This window comes from Alligator mississippiensis, chromosome 11 (assembly GCF_030867095.1).
Source record: "Alligator mississippiensis isolate rAllMis1 chromosome 11, rAllMis1, whole genome shotgun sequence".
NCBI lineage: Eukaryota > Metazoa > Chordata > Crocodylia > Alligatoridae > Alligator > Alligator mississippiensis.
This window is the reverse complement of record NC_081834.1, coordinates 42,234,823-42,258,231: the sequence shown is the minus strand read 5'-3', so window position 1 is coordinate 42,258,231 and position 23,409 is coordinate 42,234,823. Positions and strand designations below refer to the sequence as shown.

The window sequence follows — 23,409 nt, the reverse complement described above, 5'->3', positions numbered from 1 at the left end:
ATGCTACCATCAATAAAGGCTACCATGCCACCACCCAGGACACAACACTGCCCAGTTACATCCCTGCTAATTAGTTCACAAATATATTAATGCTTAAGCTGAACTGGGTAAGAATGTCAGGAATAGCAATAATGAGAAGGGCACTGGGAGCATATAAAATGGCACTAGTCTGATCATTGCCTTGGTTTTTATACCCTCCATTACAGCCCATGCCCTGCTTGATAATTGGTATACTGCATTCTGACTGCCTTAGGGGTATTTACAGTGAAACATGACCTGGAGCCAACTGAGCCAATGTGTTTTGCTAAGACCAGCTGCGCGCTGCTAACACCAGGCCAAACTCCAGTAAGACTGGTGTGAATCGGAAGCACTGCCATTGTCTTCACTAGTAGACTTGATTGAGAAAGAGTTGACTTTGTGTGGAGTCAGTAGAAATCCACAGCAGAGTTGAGCCAGCTGGAAAATTTTCAGTGAAACAGTTTTCCATTCATTCAAGCAGTGTTGAGAAAACCAAAACTTTTCACAAGAATATGTTGAGTTCAACCAAAGTTTCCCTGGATTTTTTTTTTAACTGGCCTATTTTTATTTCAGCTTTGCATTCCAGGTTTCATTTATTTTTCCTGTTTCTATTACTTTTGTGGTGACATAACTTACATGGATAGTGGTAATATGTAACAGTATGACATCGTACAGGAGGTAAAATGTTCTCTCATTCTGTCTCATCTTTACAATCAATTAAGGACAGCCACTACTTAATCCTGTTTGGAATACCTTCCTTTGTTTTTTAAATCAGGGGTGTCAAATTCATCCCAATCCCTACGCCAGATCCAGACCATAGGGCTCTTCCTGGGCCATATCTGTGGAGCTAGAGGCTGCAACCCAGCAGGTTCAGGAGTGGTGGTGGGAGTCCGGCAATGACAGCAATGGGGAGGCGGCAGCAGAGGTCTGGGGACAGTAATGGCAGGGAGGAGGCAGCAGCTGGCCAAGTGTCTGCAGGGTAAGTGGGATTGTGTCAGCACAGACCTAGCACATCCCCATTGTCACAAACAGCCAGGCCCCAGTGCGGCTTGGGGACCCTACAACAGGACATTGTCCCCAAATTCTGCAGGTAGCCTGGCAGGCTGTACAGAACAGCTCTGCTGGTCATGTTTGACACCCCTGTTCTAGATCAAAGTGTCCCCTGATTGTATTGTAATGAAGCAGTTTGACTAAGTGTCATAATTTCCTAAGAAACAGGAATCCTAAGTATCTAAGAGCTCTACAGTTGAGGTGCAACTGGTTCATAAATGGGAACATGGTAGAGTGTTAGGCATGGGGGATTACATTTTACATGAGGGTGGGATCACTGTGCCAGGGAAAGCTTTCAGATACATAGTACAAGGAACCCTCAAAGGCAGGTCATAAAATGATAGAAAATGAGGGTTGGAAGGGACCTCAGAAGGTTACATCTAGTCCAACCCCCTACTCAAAGCAGGACTGTCCCCAACTAGATCATCCCAGCCAAGGCTTTGTCTAGCTGGGTCTTAAAAACCTATGAGGATGGAGAGTCCACAACCTCTCTGGGTAACCTGTTCCAGTGCTTTACTCCCCTCCTAGTGAGAAAGTTCTTCCTTATATCTAGCCTGAACTTCCCTTGATGCAACTTGAGACCACTGATCCTTGTTCTGTCACCTGCCACCACTGAGAACAGCATAGCTCCTAAACTAGTCAAGCTGCTTTGAGGTCACAGGGTACATACACCCTTTTACACCAGCTGAAGTTATGGCCATTATTATCTCAATGCCTGCCAATTCTGATATGGCCCCAGGAAAGGGTATGAGTAAAAAGGGGAGTGTCCATTGATAACCTGGCCTCTTTTTGCTTTGTGCCCCCATACACACACAACCCCTTCTGGGTTCCCAGGAGGCTGAGTTGTCTGTGGATGCCCACGTTTTCTGGCAACTTAGGGTGGCCAGATGTGAGGGAGGTACCCGGACCCTTCTTCTAGGTATTGAGGTGGGGGGAAGATGAAGGGTTGCAAATGAGTGTCTAGTCAGGACACAGCTGGTTGTTATGTAGTAATGGAGACAATAGATGTGGGAGTGGGGGGCTATCAGCCTAAATTTCCCTTTCAGGGAAAGGCAGGCAAAGCTCTTTGGGCAGATGTGATATCTTTTATAAAATAAAAGGATATAGGCAGGTAAGGTTCTTTGGGTAGATGTGATTTTATAAAAGATACCACATCTACCCAAAGAACCTTGCCTGTCTGTGCCTTGCCTGCCTGCATCCTTAAACCAACACGGCTGCAACCAAAAACCCAGCCTTTCAGGGAAAGTGAGGCACAGGGGGAAACTGAGGCTTGGGAGAAAGTGAGCACAGTTGTTGGTTATGTGTGGAGCAAAGGGTTGGGGGGAGCGTCCAGGAACCCCTGCAGCTCACACATGCCCACCCACCCCAAGTCAGCCCAGTACACCCTGGATCATACGAGCAAATGAAGTTAATGGACCAGCTTTCTGTGCAAGTTCCTTGAAAGCCACAAAGTGGAAAGCTGCAGACACGAGCAGCCCCAGCTCCCCCAGCTTCTCGGAAACCAGGACCAGGGGTCATGGTTTTCCTTTCCCACTCCAGTGTGGCATTCACCACCTCTGGGTGGGCAGCATAGGGGCAAACCCAAACGGTCCCCAGGCAAACCAGCCAGAACTAGATTTAAGAAAATAAGTTCAGTGAGAAGAATTTATTGCAATGTTGAGAGTCCTGGACACACTGGATTCCCATAAGCAGGATCAGGCCCAGCCTTGAACCCAGCCCTACCCCTTTGTCATATGGAGACCTCCTCCAGTTCATAGCATGGTCTGTGTGGGGAAGAGAAGGGTGGTGTTTGCTGGCATTGCCTTGGTTATCTCCCCGAACACAACCTTCCTCCTTCAGCTTTGTTTGCTGGAAGCCAGGCTGCAGGTTTGCATCTAGTTACCTGGTTTCGCTACAAACAAACCGAGTTCAAAGCACCCACTCCTCCTCATGCCCCTCCTGTGGAGCAGGTAAGACAGGACGCTCTCTCCCTCTTTCTTTCTTTCTTTCTTTCTTTCTTTCTTTCTTTCTTTCTCTCTCCTATGCAGCGTGCTCTGCTCTAGCAGCCGGCTGCTTCTTGACTTTCCCAGAATCACCAAAGGTGTGCAAGTGCAAAGCAGCCCCTCAGGGCTGGGGTTTTTTTTTGAAAACCTCCTTTGACTGAAGAGATGTGAAGCTGACATGCCACTGACAGGCAGCTCCAGGCACTTCCCTGCTGCAAAGGAAAAACGCTGTTTAAAGGAAAGGCAGGGTTTGGGGGGAAGCCTGCAGCAACAAGGACTCTGCTCAGAAAGTCCAAATCTGTGGCATTAACTAGAAAGGCTGGCACTGCTGGTCCTGTCATGGGTGGTTTGACCTGTGACTGAACAGGGTCTTGGACATCTGCCAAGAGGGCTGCTTGACACAGCAAAAAGAGGGGCTTGTGCTAGTGTGGGGCAAATTTTTCTGGGTATTTTGTAGAGGAGTTAAACAGAGCTATTGTTAGTGGTTCTCTTATTATTATTGCCCACTCCTTCCCAGGAGAAGGCTGTGCCGATGGCCAACAAGGCCACAGAACCTCGCGTCCCCATGACCCTGCAGAGGTCACGTCTGAAGGCCGAGGAGAAGACCCTGGATTTTGAGTTTGAGGTGGTGAATGTGCAGTTCAATAAAACGGGAAGATATGCCCTGAGGTTGACTGTGGAGAACCTGCTGCTGGAGGGGTCTGGGGCTGGGGTGAAGCTGCGGGTGAATGAGGGAGACGCCCAGTACACCACCGTGGGGACCACCGACATCATTGAACAGAGCAACCCCAATGAGATCTGTTCCTTTGAGAGGAGGAAATTTATCTTCACTCTGCCCAAAGGTGAGAGGTTGCGTGCGAGGGGGAAAGGGAGGAGAGGAAGGGACAGGTCCATACAGTCTCACATAAGTCTAAACTCCCCAACTCAGAGCTTCCCTATTCATCACTGGTTCCTTGACTGTGAAGGATGGGTCTTCATTGACACCCAGGTACTTCTCTGCCAATGCTATATTTGCCCATGAGCAAGCTGGGCTGGATCAGGTTTTGCATAGGGAGGGTTGGATTAGGTTGGGAACTTGAGAAATCCAAGGGACTGTGCGGCTGGACCAGATGTGGGCAGGCAGGATCAACTCTCGAGAGGCAAGCAGTACAATCAGCTCAGGATTTGGCTTGTTGTAACATGTGCTTGTGTGGGTTTTGGGGGCCAGGATTCTGCAAAAATGACAAGAACCACGATGTGCGGCTCCGGATTGAAGCTCTGCAGCTCCGTGGTGCCTCCATGAAGAACAGCCTCCGGGCAGGGGAAGCCTTCTTTGCCATCTATCCTCGTACCAACCAGCCCCGGATCAACCTCTTTGCCAAGAAGGATGAGGATCTGTACCGTTACGACGATATCATGGCGCTGCTGCGGGTGGGCAATGACAAGCTGGCAATGCACTGTGGGAGGTTGGCCTACAGTGTGTGCTTTCATGAGCACCGCCCACCCGTACCAAAGGAAACACATAGTTCATCCCATCACCTTTCACCCCAGCCATCCACAAAGGAAGAGGGGGCAGAAACACCACGGCCATCATCCCCAATGCCCCTGAAGTCACTGGGAACCCCCTTGCAAGGTCACTCACACGTTACTCCAGGAGCATCCACAGACTCTCCTAGACATTTGCCAGCTGTGGACCTCCACACCTCCTCACCAGAGGTAAGAAACCTATGTCTGTGCAGGATGGAAAGAGTGTGCTGCTTCCACAGGGAAAGGATGAGATGCTTCCCACGGTTAAGAAAGGTGGGTAAGGTGGGCAGTAAGAGAAAAGGTGGTCTAAGCACCAGCTATAAGGCACTGAAATGCCTGAATTCAAACTGGGCAGGATCTGCCCAGCCTGCTACCTCTCCAGATGTTTGTCTAGAAAAGGGAATGTGTCACTGATATAACTTATGGTTGTGACCATCATTCTTCTTCCTGTCTACCAGTGATGCTCCAGGACATTTGTTTGCCACATCTCAAGCCACAGGGGTGCTGCATTTCAGTGTGGTTGTATGTGCTGTGGGCTGAAACCCCCTGCTAGCCTGCTCCAGAGAATGCATCACTCATTTCTGACCCTGGCACATCCCTGAGGACCCCACATTTTTCAGTCCTTCTGTGGTCCAGCAGAACCTAGGACTTGACCCTGCTTCTTTGTGAGACAGTGGCAAAGTGAGGTTAGAAGGTGGGATGGTCTTGCAGGTTGAACACTCCTAGACAAGAATAAGCAAGTCCTTTATCTCACCTGTTTCAAATGGTTCTTCTTTAGCTTTGTTTAAGGTGTGGATCAGAATAGGTCTGTCCATCCCATCCCACTTTAGATGGGATGGTCTTCCTGCTCTCACTTGGTCCAGTGCCTGAACCCCACTCTGAAGCCAAGAGTCTCACTCCCCAGTTGTGGCAATTTCCCAGGGCCTTCCATTTACTTCAAGACTGATGGTGATTCCTTTTATGTCCCCATTGTTTCCCTTTCCTTGCACAGTGATAAACCCTCCATGGTTGAGGTAGAGAGGCCATACGCTTTATAATTTCTCTGGGACACCATCTTTTCTTGCAACAAACAGACGGATCTCATTCTCCATCAGCCTTTGTGTTAATACAATGATCTATCCAACTAACCCTTTATTTACTTTCTGATATTGTCAGGTAGAGTCTTCTGTGGAAAAACCCCAGAGAAGCTAGAAGTCTGCTAGGACAGATTGCCCATGAAACCTTGTGTAACAAGGTGCCCTGCCTTTTTAAGGGCCAGGAGGCTTGGGGTTGGCCAGCAGAGCATAAATACCACACTCAGCTAGGAAGTAGCTAGATGTTTCCTATAGGGCTCTGAAAGAGTCAGGGTAGGAGGGGATTAGGCTTTGAAGTGGTTCTTGGTACATGGGGAGGAAGTTGCTTGAAGCAGTAGCTTGGTAGGAGTAGAGGAACTGGTTGCTTCAAAGCCATATTAAAAATTAAACTCTGCCCTGGAAGAGATCAGGCTGGAGCAATGAGTCCTCTCTGATCTGAGGGAACAAGGCAGCTTCTGTGCCTACAGGTAAGGAGCTGATTACACTTCTGCTTATGGAGTGGGGTCCTGGGCTATGGAGAGATGGCGATCCCAAGTGAGATGAAGAATCCCCTCCCCCAGGACCCTGGGGGTCCCATTGGGAAGACCTATGGGTCTGAGATGACAAGAGCTGCCCCAGGGATAGCTGCTGTATGGTGTGCCTTCATTAGAGCGACAGCCCTAACAGAAGCCAAGTTCTTACTCAGCTGAGCACCATGGGCCCCAGCTGGGATGGTGAAAGTGTCATCACTCTACAAGAAAATCCAGTGGGTCAGTACTGTGGCCAATGGCCAGGTCTCAGCTGCTTCATCTCTCTTGAAACTCGATAGAGCCCTGACTCTGGAGGAGTTTGTGTGGGGGATTGTTATCAGAGCTGATACTCTCCCCCAGATATTGCCTGGTCCATGGATGGAGGTGGATAGTAACAGGCCTGCCGTAGGATATGGTGGGCTAGTAGGGAGAAAAACAGGACAGGCCATTCTGTATCACTGCTCCCTCCTGAAATATGGTTTGTTGTCATCTTAGCAGATATCCAAGCTACCTGTTGAGCATGACCAAGACTCCTCCCCAGATCTAGAGGATGATTCAGCAGATGAGGCACTCGCTTCTTCCTCCTCTTCACCAGCTATGCCAAGGCAATTACCAAGCAATGCCAGTTTTCACCTCTCTTCACCAGGATACAGCCCAGATCTGGACTGCCAACCCTTCTCTGAGATGCAGGTTAGTGATGGGTCCACCTTCCTTAGCATCTTGATCCCTGGGTACAATGCCAGGAAGTGCATGCAGTTTGGGAAGACATATGATGTCTCATTCAATCTGCTCTGCTCTCCATGCAGCCTCCATTTGGAGTGGAAAGGTTTTACCTAGAGTCTAGACTGTCTAGTCCATTCAGTGGTGGACCAGGATAGCATGATCCAAGTAATACACTGCCCACAGCAGTGTTCTGGTCTCCTGGGAGACTGGTCCACAGTCTGACATTCCCTGCCAATCTGTTTGTGCATGATGTGAAGCTAGCAGCGTTAGGTTGGGAATGGATTTGCTCTATCTTGGTTCTTTTGCCTACATCCTCCTAACTCAATTCCACCAGCCCACTGTATTGTTTGTACCCTCTCTATGGCAATCTAGGGATGATAGAGATAAAAATGGAGGCCTTGGAAGTCCAGGGGATGAATCCAATATTGGAAGTGAGACAAAATGTGTCTGCTGACCCCTGCATGCTTCCCAGTGACTGGCTTCTGAAGAGAAACCCAGAGAATTCCTTGGCCTCCAGCTAACCTCTGTTATCAATGCTGAGAAATTCCCAACCCAGAGCATGCATTCATGTCTTGCCTACAGAAGTATGTCTGTGAGCCCAGCACTGTCACATGTGAGTGCTTCAAGCAGTGATGTATTCATCTTGGCAACATCTCTGAGGGAGGGAGGGGGGAGATATAGCTGAGGCCTTTGGTCCTGTCTTTATATGATTAGCAATAGCACTATTAATATTCAGAGCTGCTGCTGCTGACTGAGCAGATTCTAGGAACCAAAACTCCCAAGGGCCCCTGACCTCACTCCTTTCCTTGCCCTGTGGAAATTGCAGTCAATGAGGTCTGTGACACCTCCACTTAGGGAGCGCTTGGGCTGGCACCATTTTATGTGGACGTAGGGAAAGAAGTGTGTTTCTGACCACGTATGGATGAAGCTCCCTGTCTGAGCTGACCAGCAGTATATCTGCACTGATTTCTTGCCTCTTTCATTAAAGTGAATGCTTTGGGTGATGCTGCTTTAGAACTGAACTGGGGTGGAAACTGCACATCCTGGCCTCAAGGTGACATTTTTATAATAGATTTCAGTTTGGCCCTTATGAAGGGGTGAATGGAACGGTGGTAAGATTAAAGTAGGAGCCTGTAGAGCATGACTCCCCAAATCATAACAGGACTTTTCTTGTGTGGCTCAGACCCAGGGGAGGCATGAATCACCCTGTTCATATCATCCCACCACCCAAAAATACACAGGGGGATATTTGGAAGCCTGTAATATACACAAAAATCCTTCCCGCTCTTATCACAGCATGGGTCTTCTTCTTTCGTATGACGTTCTAGGATTATAACATTCATAGATTAATACCTAAATTTGATAACCCTTCGACTGCTTCAGGGGTAGTTGCATGGATTGAATTTAGGTCGCCATTGAATGATCTAACTGGGCAAACGCATGGTGGCTTATCCCAATAGAGAGTAGGATTTGCCCCATGAGAACAAGGTTGTGGTTGGTTATTCTGGATTTATTAATTTTATTTTATTTTCTGTTCTGTTCTTTTCTTTTCAAGATAGGATGGGGAAGTTCCAGAAAGGTTTCCCCCATACCTTCTTTCCCTTGATATAGTCATACCCTTGATATAGGTATAGACTTGATATAGACATACCCTTGTGCAGGGAAGTGGGGTGGCGGGGGGCAGAATCGCAGTTACTGGGTGCAAATGAAATTGAGTAGAAGGAGAAGCAAAACTGATCACTCTTTTCTTGAACAATTTAAAGAGAAAGGAATAGGGAAGGCAAACCAACTGCATGAAAAGTAAAGACTGAACTTGGATGTTAAACATTCATTTGGGTTTTGCCCGTTACAGGGTTTATAGGCAGAGACTCTCCCAGTGCTCTTGCATATTGTGGTGTGTGTGGTGGGTGGGGGTGTTGTTTTTATTAAAGCCGACTTCTGGAGTCCTGAGATTCCACGAGGATCTCTGCTCTTGGTTTGTAATAACATATTTTGGCCATTGTGCCTGCAGACAAAAAGCTGGAAAAGTAGGATTCCTGATAACACAAAACTAGAGGGTGAATCAGATAAAAAGTATCATCTTAATATCATGATCTGGGGGAGGGAGATGCCTTACATTTCTGTCTCTTTTTTTTCTTTAACACTGTGGGTGTAATTATGAATCTGATCTTTATCATTTCTTTGGCCCAATCAAGTGCCAGAGCTCTGCTATGCCAGGAGCTGACCAAACAGAAAATGATAATCCTCAAGAGGGTTGCTCCGTCCTGTCTCTCTCTTGCTTTCTGGTCTTTGAACCTGATTCTCAGTGAAACACGGACCTAAAAGGTTGATATAAAGAAACCTAGAATTGAGCATAACTTACACTGACAACGATGATTGATAATGAAAGGGCCCGATTCTCACTTTAAATTCTTGTCCCATATACAAATAGATGGTCCTTATTAAGTGCAAGCAAAGCCCTGGGCTTTATGGGCCAAATCCTGTGAGCTGTCAAGTGCTTCCTCCTGCTGATAACTGAGTGAGCATTTCAGAGGAAGTTTTCAGAATGTGACTAGCTGAGCTTGCCATCCCGTCCCTCCACGAAGTAGAGGCATTTGTCAATGGAGAACAAGAAAGCAAGAACCTCTCCCCTCTTGTAATAAGCAGAGAATTTGCTGGCCGGAAATGATTATTAGTGTGGCCCTGATTGAGTTTGCTCAGCAAACGTCTAGACGTAAACCTTTTCCAACAGGGGAAAGGCAAAGGAAATCAATAGTAATCATCAGCAAGCCAGAGTCATTGTAAGAGGAAAGTTAAGGTATCAGACTGGGCATGGGGAGAGGAAGGGGGGATAGAGAGGGAGTGAAGCATCAGCAAATGCAATTTATAACCTCAGCTCCTGGGCCCCAAGGGGGAATGCAGTGAGCTAGTGCAGCGATAAATCCCGCTGTGCTGATGTCACTCTGGAAACATTTGCCAGGATGGCCTTATTTAAAAACTTAAAAACTAGGGAAGGGGCACGTGTTAACTCTCTCTTCCCTGGTTTAGATTAACCAAGGAAGTTCTCTTTGAGATGCAATGGATACTAGATTTTTTTTTCTACTGCCTGTAAAATTGCCCTGTCCTTGACTGAAATACATTACCTGACACTGAAGACTGTATCTGCAGTCCCTGTTCTGGGTTTTCAGTGAGGCTGCAGCTGGAGTTGTGCCCTAAAAGGTGAGCTGAGATGGTTTGCAAACCATCAAGCTTTCTAGGTCATAATATATGCATGAGAGGTCACCCAGACCTTTGACGCATATGCCTAGGCAGGATTATGGAGGAGCAGAGGCTGCCCAGACCTTCCATCCCCGCTTTAGGCCATTGAGACAGAATCCAAAGGCCAAACTGAGTCCAGGCACATGGTGCCTCCATGGCTGTAGCTATATAAACGTTCAGGAACTGAACCCAGCTCTCCTGTATGGCAGACAAGGATTCCAGCACTGAACCACAGGGGACTCTGGTGAGCTGAGAAGATCCCTAATATAGACCAGTTATTTGGTAATGCCCAGCTGGCATAGCTACTCCTGCAAGGTATGGAAGGCATCCTTTATTTGCGGGGGGAGGAGATGATCTAAAGTAACCTGTTTCTTGGCTAGTAGAACAGTCTCCATGGGACAGCTGCAGCTAATGTGTTAGAGCAGCCTGAAGACTGCTCTAAATTGCACCAGAGAGTCATTTTTGTCTCTCAGCAACCCCCAAGCTGTGCTTCTGGTCATATTTCTCTTCCCCTCCCTCAAATTAGTCACAATGTAGCTGAGAGCTCTGTCCTAGCCATACCTGCCAATGTAGAGTCAGTGTGTCCAGCGTGCTCCAGGAGTATGTTGCAACAGGGGTCAGCTCTATACTATAATAAGGAATATAGTAAACAGCTGTTCTTTCCCAAAGGGCTCTAGACTTAACTGGTTAATGTTGGGAGTTTAATTCCCTGCTCTGCCACGGATGTTCTGCATCATGATGGATAAGTCGCTCAGTAGTTTGTATGGTGGATCTGGCCTCAGTTTTCAAGATCTCCGTCTTGGGCACCCTCCCCCCCACTTAGCTTTCGCTCCCTAAATCTAGCCCTGCCAGCTATCATGGATTATCAGTTTTCTAAAATACCCACCAAGGCCACTGCTTTCACTTGAGCATACCTCTGTTGGGTTATGACTATTCATAACTCCTCTTTAAAAAGCAGGGATGATTGTTATGAACATAGAGACTGTATGTGTGTCCAAAAGTTGTTAGAAATGGTTTAGGGCAGGGGAGTCAGACATGGGCTATGGCCAGCATGGTACCTAGATTCCTGATGGACCCAGGCAAACTTTTAGTATCAGCCCCCCCTTTACCAGAGATGATGATGATAATAATAATAATAATAATAATAATAACAATAACAATTATTATTATTATTATTATTACCATTTTCCAGCCCCCCTTTCTGTCCAGGCCCCAGACGGCTGCCCTGCTACAGGAGGTTGGGCATGGCCAGGGAAGAGGTGTGGCATCCTGCAGGATTTATGGCCCCTTGGTCCCATGATCATCAGTGGCAGAAGGGCAAGCTGTCCCTAAACCCCTGTTGCTGCCAGTGTCACTGGCCCTGCAGGTCTGTATTGTGCCGAGGTTGAATTTGACAGTCCTGGTTTAAGGGGATCCCCAGCAGGAAAGGTCCCTGTTTTCCTACTATACAGACCATGGGGCTTGCTAATAGATAGTTGGTTAGCTGTCCATTACCAGGAAGCTTCAGTTTTATTCTAGTGTTTACAACCCTTTTTCCCTGAGGCCAATGCACTGGGAATTAGGCAGTTCTGCTAGGTCTCTTCCCAAAAGTGCATGTCTCTTACTGTGTTACAGTAGATGAGGAAAGGCTCCGCTGCACTGAAGACTTGGGCCCTCGATTGCTGTTGAGTACCGTTTAGATGTTACTCCATAGGCAGCTTGTATTAATTGTGTAAATCCCTCTGGGAAACATCATTCTAGACTTGTTTGACTTTTCCTTAATTCATGCTGGGAGGTCTAAATTCCAACTGGTTCAGGTAACAAGCGAAACAGTTGATCGTTCCAGTCTACCCCGGGAATCGGAGCTCTGTGTTCATAATGCAGGAGGTGCAGGAATAGGGTAGCAAAGGGGTGCCACATGCCAGATGGGGGACAGCACTGGATAAAGCCCCTGCAGCACATTCACATATGACAAGCATGATTCAAAGCTTTCTGAAGCTAAGAGTCCATCTCTTTCAAGTATACTGGATTTCTCTAATGTGGGCTATTGCTCTTCTAACTCTAACTGCATGCAGGGCTGGATTAACCCTTTAGTGGGCCCTAGGCAAACTAACTTGTAGGCCTCTACTTAATACTGGATATTTATATTACTTTTTTCACTCAGTAATTATGATATGTAAAATAAGAACAACTGGGCCTCTTCTTGATTTAGGGCCCCAGGCATGTACCTAGTTTGCCTACGCGTTAATCCGGCCCTGCCTGCATGGAAGGCCCTTATGGTGCTATGAGAAGCTGAGGTACACACGTATGAGCAGAGATCCAGGGGCTTTCACCTTGGTTTTGTTCTCTGTTTTGGAACTACTGTTATTTATATGACAAGAGATTAGCTCTTCCTCTAGCTCCTCACTGATCATGTTGAATTGGACCAAACAGCTGACAGAATATGCAATAAGGAATACATGTTTTGCTGGCTGGGTAAAGATGGACCAGATGTTTTGCCCCAGGGGCAGAGTAACCCAGATGAGTGAGTGTCAGACCTGAGTTGTACCAGATGGGTGGCCTTAAGTAAGGTAACCTCTGTGCTTGCTTCCCTACTTGTAAAACAAGCCTCCCAGAGGCCCAAGGATGTGAGCATCTGAGTATGCTTAGAGATCTGGTTTTGCCTCAGGTCACTTCTGTTCCTGCTGAATACAAACTTCATTCGCTGTGTGGGTAGGGACTTGGAGGGGTTAAAAATGAGTGCTGGGGAAAGGACAGGCTGTCAGTGATGGAGCGAGGCTATGCCTACCGCATAGAGCTGAGGTGGAAAAAGCTCGGCAGAGTCAGGCTGCTGGTGGTGATTGATGGGGAGTTTATGAATACAGCTTTGCCAGCAATCAACTAATTTCTGAGCAGCCTAGGGAGGAGGGGGCTAGGGAGTGGGTGGGAGCCAGTAGATCAGGGAGCAGCCAAAGCAAAGTGCAGGGTTTGACCACTACATTGTTTAGGCTTGTTAATGGATCTGTGCAGCCTGGCAGTGCAACCTGCAGTAGCAGGGCCTGTATCTCTCCACCTATTGTGCCCTCTATCTGCACCCCTGCACTGTCATCTTGTGCATGCCCCTTAGTACAAACAGATGGAGCTGTGCTATGGCTTCACACAGGCATCTGCCCAGAGCTGATTCCTCATTAGCCAAGAGGCTGGCTGGACATGTGAAGAAGAGGGTTATTATGCAGGTGCATGCTGGACAGGGAATAATAGATGCGAGGCTGAGATCCACCAGGAAGACCAAACCAGTGATAATGATTTTCTTCTCTTGCAGCAGCCTGTACATAATGTATTCCTAGGCACGAGCAGAGAAGCTCAGCAGATTGCTCAAGTGCCTCTCGTGTCTTTCAGGGCAAGACAACTGCAGTGATTTCAATAACGTATTTGTAACTAGAAGTGAGCGCTGGGATTTATGTGTGAAGGCCGGTGTCTACACTGGTGCTTTCAAAATGCTGGTGTGGAATATTCTTGAAAGCTATGATTTGATTAGGCTGGCATAGCTGGGAAGCCAGCAAGCTTCCCTCTACCTGGACAAGTTCTGGGACCCATATCCGATCTGTGCAGGGCAGTTCTGTGTAGTAAATCTGAGCTCTTTGATGAAGGGTTAATATAGCAGCATAGGAAATTAGGGCTGGAAGGGACCTCAGGAGGTCCCATATAGTCCAACCCCCTGCTTAAAGCAGGACCATCCCCAACTAGATCATCCTAGCAAAGGCTTTGTATAGCCAGGTCTTAAAAACCTCCACGGATGGAGAGTCCACAACCTTTCTGGGTAACCTGTTCCAGTGCTTTACTACTCTCCTGGTGAGAAGGTTTTTTCCTAATATCTAAACTAAACTTCCCTTGCTGCACCTCGAGCCCATTGCTCCTTGTTCTGTCATCTGCCACCACTGAGAACAGTCCAGCTCCATTCTCTTTTGAACACGCCCTCAGGTAGTTGAGGGCTGCTATCAAATCTCCTCACAGTCTTTTCTTCTCCCAACTAAATAAGCCCAGTTTCCTCAGCTTCTCCTCAGAAGTCATGTGCCCCGGCCCCTGAGCCATTTTTGTTGTCCTTTATTGGACTCTCTCCTATTTGTCCACATCCTTTCTGTAGCAGGGGGCTCAAAACTGGACACAGTACCCTAGATGTGGCCTCACTAATGCCGAATAGAGAGGAATAATCATTTTCCTCAATCTGCTAGAAACACTTCTATTAATGCAGGCCAGTATGGCATTAGCCTTCTTTGCAACAAGGGCACACTGTTAACCGTGTTATGGGACTTGAGATCTGGGTTCAACTTCTAGTTCTGCCACAGACCCCTTGTGTAACCTTTGACAACTTTCTTAAACTCTGCCTCTAGTTCCTGTCTGATCACAGGAATACTTCCTGTATTTACACCTTGAAGGTCCTTTCGAGGAAGGGGGTGTTTCTTCTGGTGTGTACCTACAGCACTGAGCACCCAGGGGCCAGTTCGCTCTGGGTTGCTTCAAATAACAACGCAGATTGACACCCATGTCTCACCTGGTGCTAGAATCTTGATCCTGAGCTCCCTGGAGACAATGGCAAAACTTTATTGACTTGAGTGCCACAGACACAGGCCCCAACAGTGCCGAAGGAGACCAGTCCTATCTCTTAATACTGGGTCTGGACTCTTTGGACCTGCTATTGGCAGAGAGTATCATTTCACTGTATTTGTCATGGAGGCAGCCCAGGGAAGAAGGAACCACTTGACAGTTCAGTTTCTGCAGAAAGCCTACCAAAGGTGGCTTGTTGCCAGTCCCAAGGGACCTGTTTGTACACTACAGCTTAAGTATGTATTTGTACTGGGGTCAGCTACCTCTGGCCACAAAGCCTGGATGTTGGTGGCATTTTGGCAGCAGAGGGATTCTGCGCCAAGCCACATATGTATTGGCAGCAAGCAGCAGCAGTAGCTGGGTTGAAAGCACTAGTCTGCCACAGCCTGAGCTGAGTTATTTCAACCCGCTGCTCTTAAGAGGTTGCCAACCCCCTGACCTATACAGCCATCCTGTTTCCAGCAGGACACAGGGAATCACAGTTTCCTTGAAGTAAGAGGGGTTTATTTTAGTGCAGCTGCAGGCTATAATAGGCAGGTTCCCACACACCTTGTTCCCACTGTGTCTCTCTAATAGGAACCCTGCAGGGTTAAATGGTGTAATTCATAGACAAAGTAGCTGTATATACTGCAGACAAACATGCCATCAGGCACCACTCGCTATTCTCTGGCATTCTCTGTATTTAAAATAGTAACTTTTACTGGTAGCACCTCTGGCGTGGAAAACCTTGCAGAGTATTGACTCTGAGTGTTCACTGTACCTCAAACCAGGATTTCAAAGTGGCTGAATCCTGACTCTTTTTTTTTTTTTTTTGCCAAAGCTTCACAGCAGTTTAGATCTGCACTGTGGATCCCCCTTGATGTCCTGTTGCAACACCGCAGCACCCCAGCCCTCATCTCTGGTGTCTAGTGAGGTATATAAAGATAAAACAAAAGCAGAGGCCTACTCTAAGGGGCCTGCAGCTTCAAAAGAAAATGGCTCGTCTGGTGGATATAGACTGGGCAAAGCAAGGGAACAACCTACAAGGTCCCTTCTACCTTATCAAATGGGCCACACCTGGGAAACCTGGTTAGAAAATAGTAATCTCTTGACATGTTTAAAATGTGTCTTGCAGCACAGATGGGATGGAAACCTGTTTCCATGTAGTACGTCAGTCATAGCTTGCTATGAGGTGGCAGCATGCAGTCGAAATAAGGTTAAAGCAAATCCTGGGTACTGTTTAACCATGTCAGGGAAAATAATGGAACGGGGTTCCCTTGCACAATGGTTTAATAGTGTCAAGTGACTTCAGTAGTAGAACAGATTTTTTTTTCAGTAGGAAAAAACCTTGGCAATCAACAACTGACTTATTCTTTTTGCATTAAAACTGGATGCACACCCTAGATTTTTTAATTTTTATTTACATATGCAAGTCTTTATCCCATCTGCTAGTTAGCTCTGCTGTGCCTGCTTCTCTCTTAGAGGCCTGAGGAAGTGTTCTGTGATACCTGAACGCTTGGCTAAGTCTATCCCACCCATGCAGCCAGTCCAATAAAAGATATCCCCCACAAAAACTGTTTTCTCTATACTAGAAGAAACCACTATAAATGCTGCTAGAGTTGTAACCAGTAGGTAATGCATAAGGCATTATCTGCTTTGCAGGTCAAAAAGCAGATCAGGAATACATATGGGGTGTTTATAAAGTCCTTGTGCAACTTTAAACTTTGATAACTTTAGATGTACATATGGTAGAAGCAAACTGTAAACGGTGATTCGAAGCATACTTCATTAAGTTTTTTTGGCATAGTGTAAGCTATGAATAGAGTAAGAAGGATCACAAGTGCAATTCATGAAATCACTCAGCAGCAACTGGAAAATGTTTTCTACGAGTTGGAAAATTGGACTGAATGATGCATCATGAAAGATGGCGGTTATGTTGAAGTCTAGAAATTTGAGCTGTATTGTGTTAAAACCTAATGAATTATGCTTTCAATCGCCGTTTGCAGTTTCCTTCTATCATGTGTACATCCAAAGTTATTAACGTTTAAATTTGCACAAGGGCTTTATAAACACCTATTATCTATAATGCACATTATTATGCATATTATCGATATATGCATCTATTATAATAAATCCTTTAGATGCTGAGTGTGAAATCTTCAGATCCTGGAATGTTTCCTCCAGGAGTCACCATTTTCCTTGGATCATAAGGTGTGTTTATGCAGAAGAGAGATCTGGGAGTCTGTTGATCCAGGATTTGGGCAACCAGTTTTCATTGGCTTTCAATGCAAATGGCATGCCTAGCTTTCTTGAAAAACCCCAGCTGTTATTGCAGGCCTGGTTTTAAAGACAGTCTAACTTATTTCCACAATGCTTGTTGCATCTGGTCCTCTCAGATGGCTATAGTATAGGACTATAGCTTGAACCATGGCTTGCTTAACTGGGTCTGCAGCAAGATTCAGAATGAGATCCTGATCCAACCTCTTATACTGTGCACCTATCTATTGCTTTTCCACATGAGCGTTGGTAAAAAATCTGCTGCTAAGTGGTTGAGTGACAGGATAAATGCTGTGGAAAGAGCTGGAGATGGATTGATTCACGTCTGCTGTCTCTGCACTGCTCAAGGATAAAGTGTTTTCTGTGTCTAAAAGCTTCTCTCTGTGGCACCAGGGCTGGGTATGTGACAGGGCGATTAGGGCTCCTTGCTGGGGAGAATTCTCTATTAGCCAGTGATGAATGGAGAGCTGTCTCTCTTCCCCCTCCCTCTGCAGAGTCAAGCTGGTGACTGATTTCCACCCCCTGTGCTTTTATTGTTATCGTTCATCGGGATCATAGTGCCTGCTACACAATGAATCTTGCAGGACACCGGGGCCCCTACTAGCCCCTGCCCATCATGGGTGTCACCAGCCCACCCACAGAGCTTTTGGGATGCAGGGGGGCAGAGGAGGAGAAGAGGTGCCAGAGACAATTCAATTCATTGAGAAGCCCAATGAGGCTGAAAAACAAACAGTGCTGGTAGAGCCCGCCAGAGGCTTTTGGGTGCCATTGAGAGAAATAAACACTGCTCAGCCGAGCGTGGGGCCAGCAATTTGTAGGGCTTTGAATGGCTGTCAGCTGGGTGAGGAGAGCTGTCTTGATAGAGTCATCTGTTGGCACAAAGATGGGCCCAGGTCTGGTCCCACAGGCAGGGGCATGGAGGACCCTCAATGCTGGGGTCCTGAGCAGAGGGATCATTGCCAGACCCAGAGAGATTAGACCCTGATTTGAGGTCTTTGTCATCAGCTGCTCCTACTTGTTCCACTCATGGCTATGGGTGCTCAGATCCTCTGTGGATCAGGCCATTATGGATGGGGAGGGGAGGGCTGCAAGGATACCTTGGGTCTAGGGCACGTGGCAGGAAACCTGACTGCTCATAATGCTGAGCATAAGCCATCTCAGTGCCGCATGCCTCAGTTTCTCCATCTGAGGGGGGAAGAAGGGTTAACAAGAATTTCATGTCTCCTTTGGGTGTTGGAGATCTGATTGATAGATGCTTGGCAAGGCAGAGGCAACTTGCTTTTCATCGTCATTCCCCAAGTGTTCTCCAAAAGAGATGAACGTCTTTGTTTGACAGTGACGGGGAAACTGGGACATGGAGAAGCTGGTAGATCTTAAGACTAGAAGGAATTGTTACAGCTTCCCAGTCTGAAGGGAACTGCAGTCTTACAGAGCAGGTAGCAATAAGGGCTTTCTTGCATGTTATACTTGGCATGTGTTATATAGAGATCATAATAAGTATTAATATGACTTAGGAGGTTCTCTCACCAGGTGTATATTAATGTTTACTGTGATTTCAGCCTGGGGAGCCAGTTGTAGACTCCTGTGTGGTCCTGGGACTGGAACCTGCAGTCAGTGGATTGTTGGTCCTAGCCATGGGACTGCGATTGATCGTATTATCTCTGTGGAGCAGTCCCAGGTTAACCCAACGCATGTTACTCAGTAGGATCGGGAGATACTCCTCTCTTGAAAAGGGTAACTTTGCTACAATACGAGAGCACTTACCATGCGTTATCCTGCTTGAACGCTCAGATGCTAGTATGTTAAGTGCAGTTAACATGCACTATGTGTAACATGTAGCAATGTCGTAACAGATCCAAGAATAGAAGTCACATCCCCAGAGCCCAGGACCCAAATGGCAGCTGTGTTGGAACCTTAGGGGCAAGAATGGCGGAAGCAGGGATGAGTCCTTTGCGCCACGGCCTGTGCCCACTCCACGCCCACAGGCTGCCTCCAGGTCTCGGTTCCCACCTGTTAGGGCAAAACACAAAGACGTAGAAAATTAAGGTTGGAAGGGACCTCAGGACTTCATCTAGTCCCAACCCCCTGCTCAAAGCAGAACCATCCCCAACTAAGTCGTTCCAGCCAAGGCTTTGTCAAGCCAGGCCTTAAAAACCTCTAAGGATGGAGATTTCATAGATTTCATATTTCATAGATTTCATAGACATTAGGGCTGGAAGGGACCTCGGAAGATCATCGAGTCCAGCCCCCCGCCCAAAGGGCAGGACGTCAGCTGGGGTCATAGGATCCCAGCAAGATAAGCATCCAGTTTCATCTTGAAGGTGTTCAATGAAGGCGCTTGAACAACCTCCGGTGGCAGGCTGTTCCAGACCTTGGGGGCTCGGACAGTAAAGAAATTCTTCCTTATGTCCAGCCTGAAACGATCTTGTAGTAGTTTGTGACCATTCGTCCTCGTCATCCCTTGGGGCGCTCTGGTGAACAAACGTTCCCCTAGATACTGGTGGTCACCCCTGATAAACTTGTAGGTGGCCATCAGATCACCCCTGAGCCTGCGCTTTTCCAGGCTAAAGAGCCCCAGGGCTCTCAGCCTGTCATCGTAGGGTCTGCTTCCCTGACCTCTGATCATGCGCGTGGCTCTTCTTTGGACTCTCTCAAGCTTCTCCACATCCTTTTTGAATTGTGGAGCCCAAAACTGGACGCAGTACTCCAGCTGCGGCCTCACTAAGGCCGAGTACAGGGGGAGAATGACGTCCCGGGATTTGCTTGAGAAGCATCTATGGATGCAAGCCAGCGTTTCGGTCGCTTTACTAGCCGCAGCATCGCGTTGCAGGCTCATGTTCATCTTGTGGTCAATGATGACCCCCAAGTCTCTTTCTTCCATAGTGCTAACCAACATAGCACTGCCGAGCCTATAAGGATGCTGCGGGGTTTTCTTCCCAAGGTGGAGAACCTTGTATTTATCGGCGTTGAACACCATCAGATTCTCATCTGCCCACTTGCTGAGCCTGTCCAGGTCAGCCTGGATCATCCGCCTGTCTTCTGGTGTGGATGCTTTGCCCCAAAGTTTGGTGTCATCGGCGAAGAGATACCACCACCTCTCTAGGTAACCTGTTCCAGTGCTTCGCTACCCTCCTAGTGAGAGAGGGTTTTTTTTCCCAATATCCAATTTAAAGCTCCTTTGCTGCAACTTGAGCCCATTGCTCCTTGTTCTGTCATCTGCCACCACTGAGAACAGTCCAGCTCCTCTTTGTAACCACCCTTCAGGTAGTTGAAGGCTGCTATCAAATCCCCCCTCAATTTTCTCTTCTGCAAACTCAATAAACCCAGTACCCTCAGCCTCTCCTCAGAAGTCATGTGCCCCAGCCTCTGATCCATTTTTGTTGCTCTTCGCTGGACTCTCTCCAATTTGTCTACATCCTTTCTGTAGTGGGGGGCCCAAACTAGACACAGGACTCCAGATGTGGCCTCACCAGTGCAGAGTAGAGCGGATTAATTACTTCCCTTGGTGCATGCCCCCACTCCACTCCCTGCCCCCTACTGCTTAGGGCCCAGCGATATCAGACCCTGCCTTTCCAAAAAGAATGCTTTTCCCACAGTAACATTTTTTGTCAAATGGCTGTTTTCATGATTTTCCAGGGTCTTCCCCACAAATGCAGTTCAGCAGAGATTAATGTTGATGGTGAAAAGAGCACTTATCTTTCACCCTCCTCAAGTGGAGAAAGGGGACTAGAAGTAAAAATCAGGAGCAGTTCATCAAGACAAAACAGGCTTTTTTTTTTCAAATAGCATTGACGCATTTCTAAGAGAACTTAATTTAAAAATTGCCAAAATGATTTTTTAGGATACAATTTCCCATGTTTAGCTAAAAGGGCATCATCAAAAACATTATTGGAAGCAGTGGCCTAATTTTTTAAGCTAAATGTGGGTTTATTAAACCCTGCAAGAAGAGCAGAAATCTGTAGGAGAGTGTAAAAAGTTACAAAGTGGGCCTTGGGTCTGATCCAGTGTAGCAAATCCTATTTTCTCATGAGATGATACTAAAGAGAAATTTAGGCTGTCTCCCTTGAAGAATGCTTTAGGGGCGATGCCTAGAAAACTGACAGGGGGAACTGCTAAAAATTCTGTTGCTTGATTCATTTAAGACTGAGAGACTGTATATGAAGGAAAAAAACTTACTTGGGCAGAAATAATACACAGGCCTTTGCCATCTCTAATTCCTGCAATTTAAGTAATGATCTCTCTTTTAAGCGTCAAATGGCTGCTTTCATGAGACAAGCAAATGGGGTTAGAAAGAGAAAATCACTTTCTTTATATAGATGGGGGGAGGAGGTGGGAATTTTTCCAGCATCTCTGACAAATATAGAAAGTGTAAAACTCTCCTAATGGAAAAGACAATGGGAGTGCCAGGCAGCGAGTTGGTTTAATTATTCGACAGGTGAATTGGGATTTTTTTTTCCTGCATAAACGGAATGAAATGAATTCAGCAAATTTTTGCCCAAAGGGATTCCAGGATCATGGCAGCTGCTTTCTCCAGAGAAGTCTGCTTGACATCCTTGAAATTTCAACTTCTCTCAGCATGCTGATAAGGAGTAGAGGGAGAAATGAGAGGTAAAAAGGGAGAAAAAAAAAGCCCCCTCCCCTTAGGCATCCCCCAAAAAACCATGTGATCTCTAATGAGCTCCCGCAGGGGCCCCCCCAGGGAAACAATTTCGATTAAAGAAAACCCCCCCAAAAACCCCGAGTCGAGCCCAAACCGCATGGAAAACTGTAACCGGGTTCAGCAAATGACATTTACAAGGCACGAAAGCTGTATTTTCTCCCTGCGGTGATTGCTGCATTAATGTAACAAAGGGGCGAGGAGGGGAGGGGGAGGCAGGATCAGAGACTAGATGGGGATAAAAATGATAAATAAGACCCTATTCCTCTTGCTTTGCTTCCTGTTTTTGTTTTTTGTTTTTTAACTGTGAGAGCATCTGGGAAGTGCAAGAAATCATAGAAACGTAAAGTAGGTCTGGAAGGGACATCCAGAGGTCATCTAGTCCAACCCCATGCCTAAGGCAGGAACATCCCTGCCCAAACCATCCTATACAATCATAATCTAAACTTTACATAAGACTACCATCGACCCTGACACGACACGAGTACAATACCATTGTTCATCTATAAAATTGCTGCTAGGTTACTTCTTGAAAAGAAAAAATCCCAGTTTCACTGGGGTATCTTGTGCTTTTCAATGCTGTATCAAGCTGCTGCTCTTAACTCGAGTACTTGGCACATTTTGAAACCTTGCAGGATTCTTCCTGTTAGGGTGAGGTTGACAGGTATATTCTTGATGGTTTTCCAAAAGATATACAAGGCAGTCCTCCTTCCCTGGATGCTAGTAGGTAGTTTTCTTGCTCATTTACCCTCATGTCTGCCACTCTAGTGAGCTCTGTACCCAAGATGCCCTGTCCCTCTGCTTCATTCCAGGATCATACTTTAACTCAAAGGTGGGCAAAATGTGGCCCAGGGGCCAGATGCAGCCTGCCAGGCCATTCTATCCAGCCTGTGGGGCCCCTAAAAAATTTAGAAAATTAATATTAATCTGCCCTGGGCTGCCTGTCATGTGGCCCTTGATGGCTTGTCAAAACTTACTAAGCGGCCCTCTGCCCAAAATAATTGCCCACTCCTGCTTTAACTCCTTTCTCCCAGTTTTCTCTACCTCCCATACAGCCTACAACCAATATACAAACTCCCCACCCCCAACCTTTGCCTGCAAGCAGGGTTCCTTACTTAATCTGTCCTTTTGGGCTAATGAGCTTGATGTGCCCTCCGGCATTAACATGGTTGTGATTGTAGAAACTGGGGCCTGCTGTGGTACTGGTGGAAAAAGCTGCTTGCAGCTCAGAGAGGAGTCACCTGGTAGATTAAGTAGTGAACCAAGGACCCAGGAGGGCTGGGTTCTGTTCTGGGCACTGACAGTGACTTAAGGTCTGTTTTTTAGCTAGATGTTTCAGCACATGGCTAGCTATAAGCAGCCACATTGAGGTTAGGATTCGGGCTCTTTTACCTCCTATAGAATTCAATCGGGCAGAGGAGGTGCTTAAGCGGGTATACTGTCTAGCTATCTGCAACAGTACCATACAGAGTGTCCCCTGTACCAGCTGAGGAGACTAGAGGGAGGAGTATGGCACACGGACTAGCAGCAGGTTATCTTGAATTTACTATGGTCTTCAACTCCCCTTCCACCTCCTCATTTGCACCAAATTTGTGTGGTTTATTTTAGTAATATTCTCTGATTGGATATATTCTAATTTTTTGTTTCAGTGAGATTTTGGGGGGCTTGCACTGAGCTTTTCTTGTCTGGACTGGGAAAATGCCAATTAGTTGGGGGTCTATGTCCTTGTGAAAATTACAGTTTTGGGAGAGAGCAATCGGGGCTTATGGTAGAGGTGATATTTTTTATTAGACCAACAAGTTTTTTGCAAAAAAAAGTCTTTAATTGCAAGCTTT

At 46.8% G+C, this 23,409-nt stretch overlaps 1 protein-coding gene across 1 annotated transcript in view; it reads left to right on the top strand.

Moving 5' to 3' along the window:
• The first annotated feature begins 3,567 nt into the window (after positions 1–3,567).
• The window catches only part of CCDC33 (coiled-coil domain containing 33), a 199,409-nt gene continuing 179,567 nt past the window's right edge, over positions 3,568–23,409 (top strand). The window contains exons 1-3 of the mRNA XM_019477767.2: positions 3,568–3,892; positions 4,258–4,745; positions 6,634–6,828. Of these exons, the coding sequence (XP_019333312.1) occupies positions 3,583–3,892; positions 4,258–4,745; positions 6,634–6,828 (993 nt within the window). The 5' untranslated portion in view covers positions 3,568–3,582. The remainder of the gene's footprint in view (positions 3,893–4,257; positions 4,746–6,633; positions 6,829–23,409) is intronic.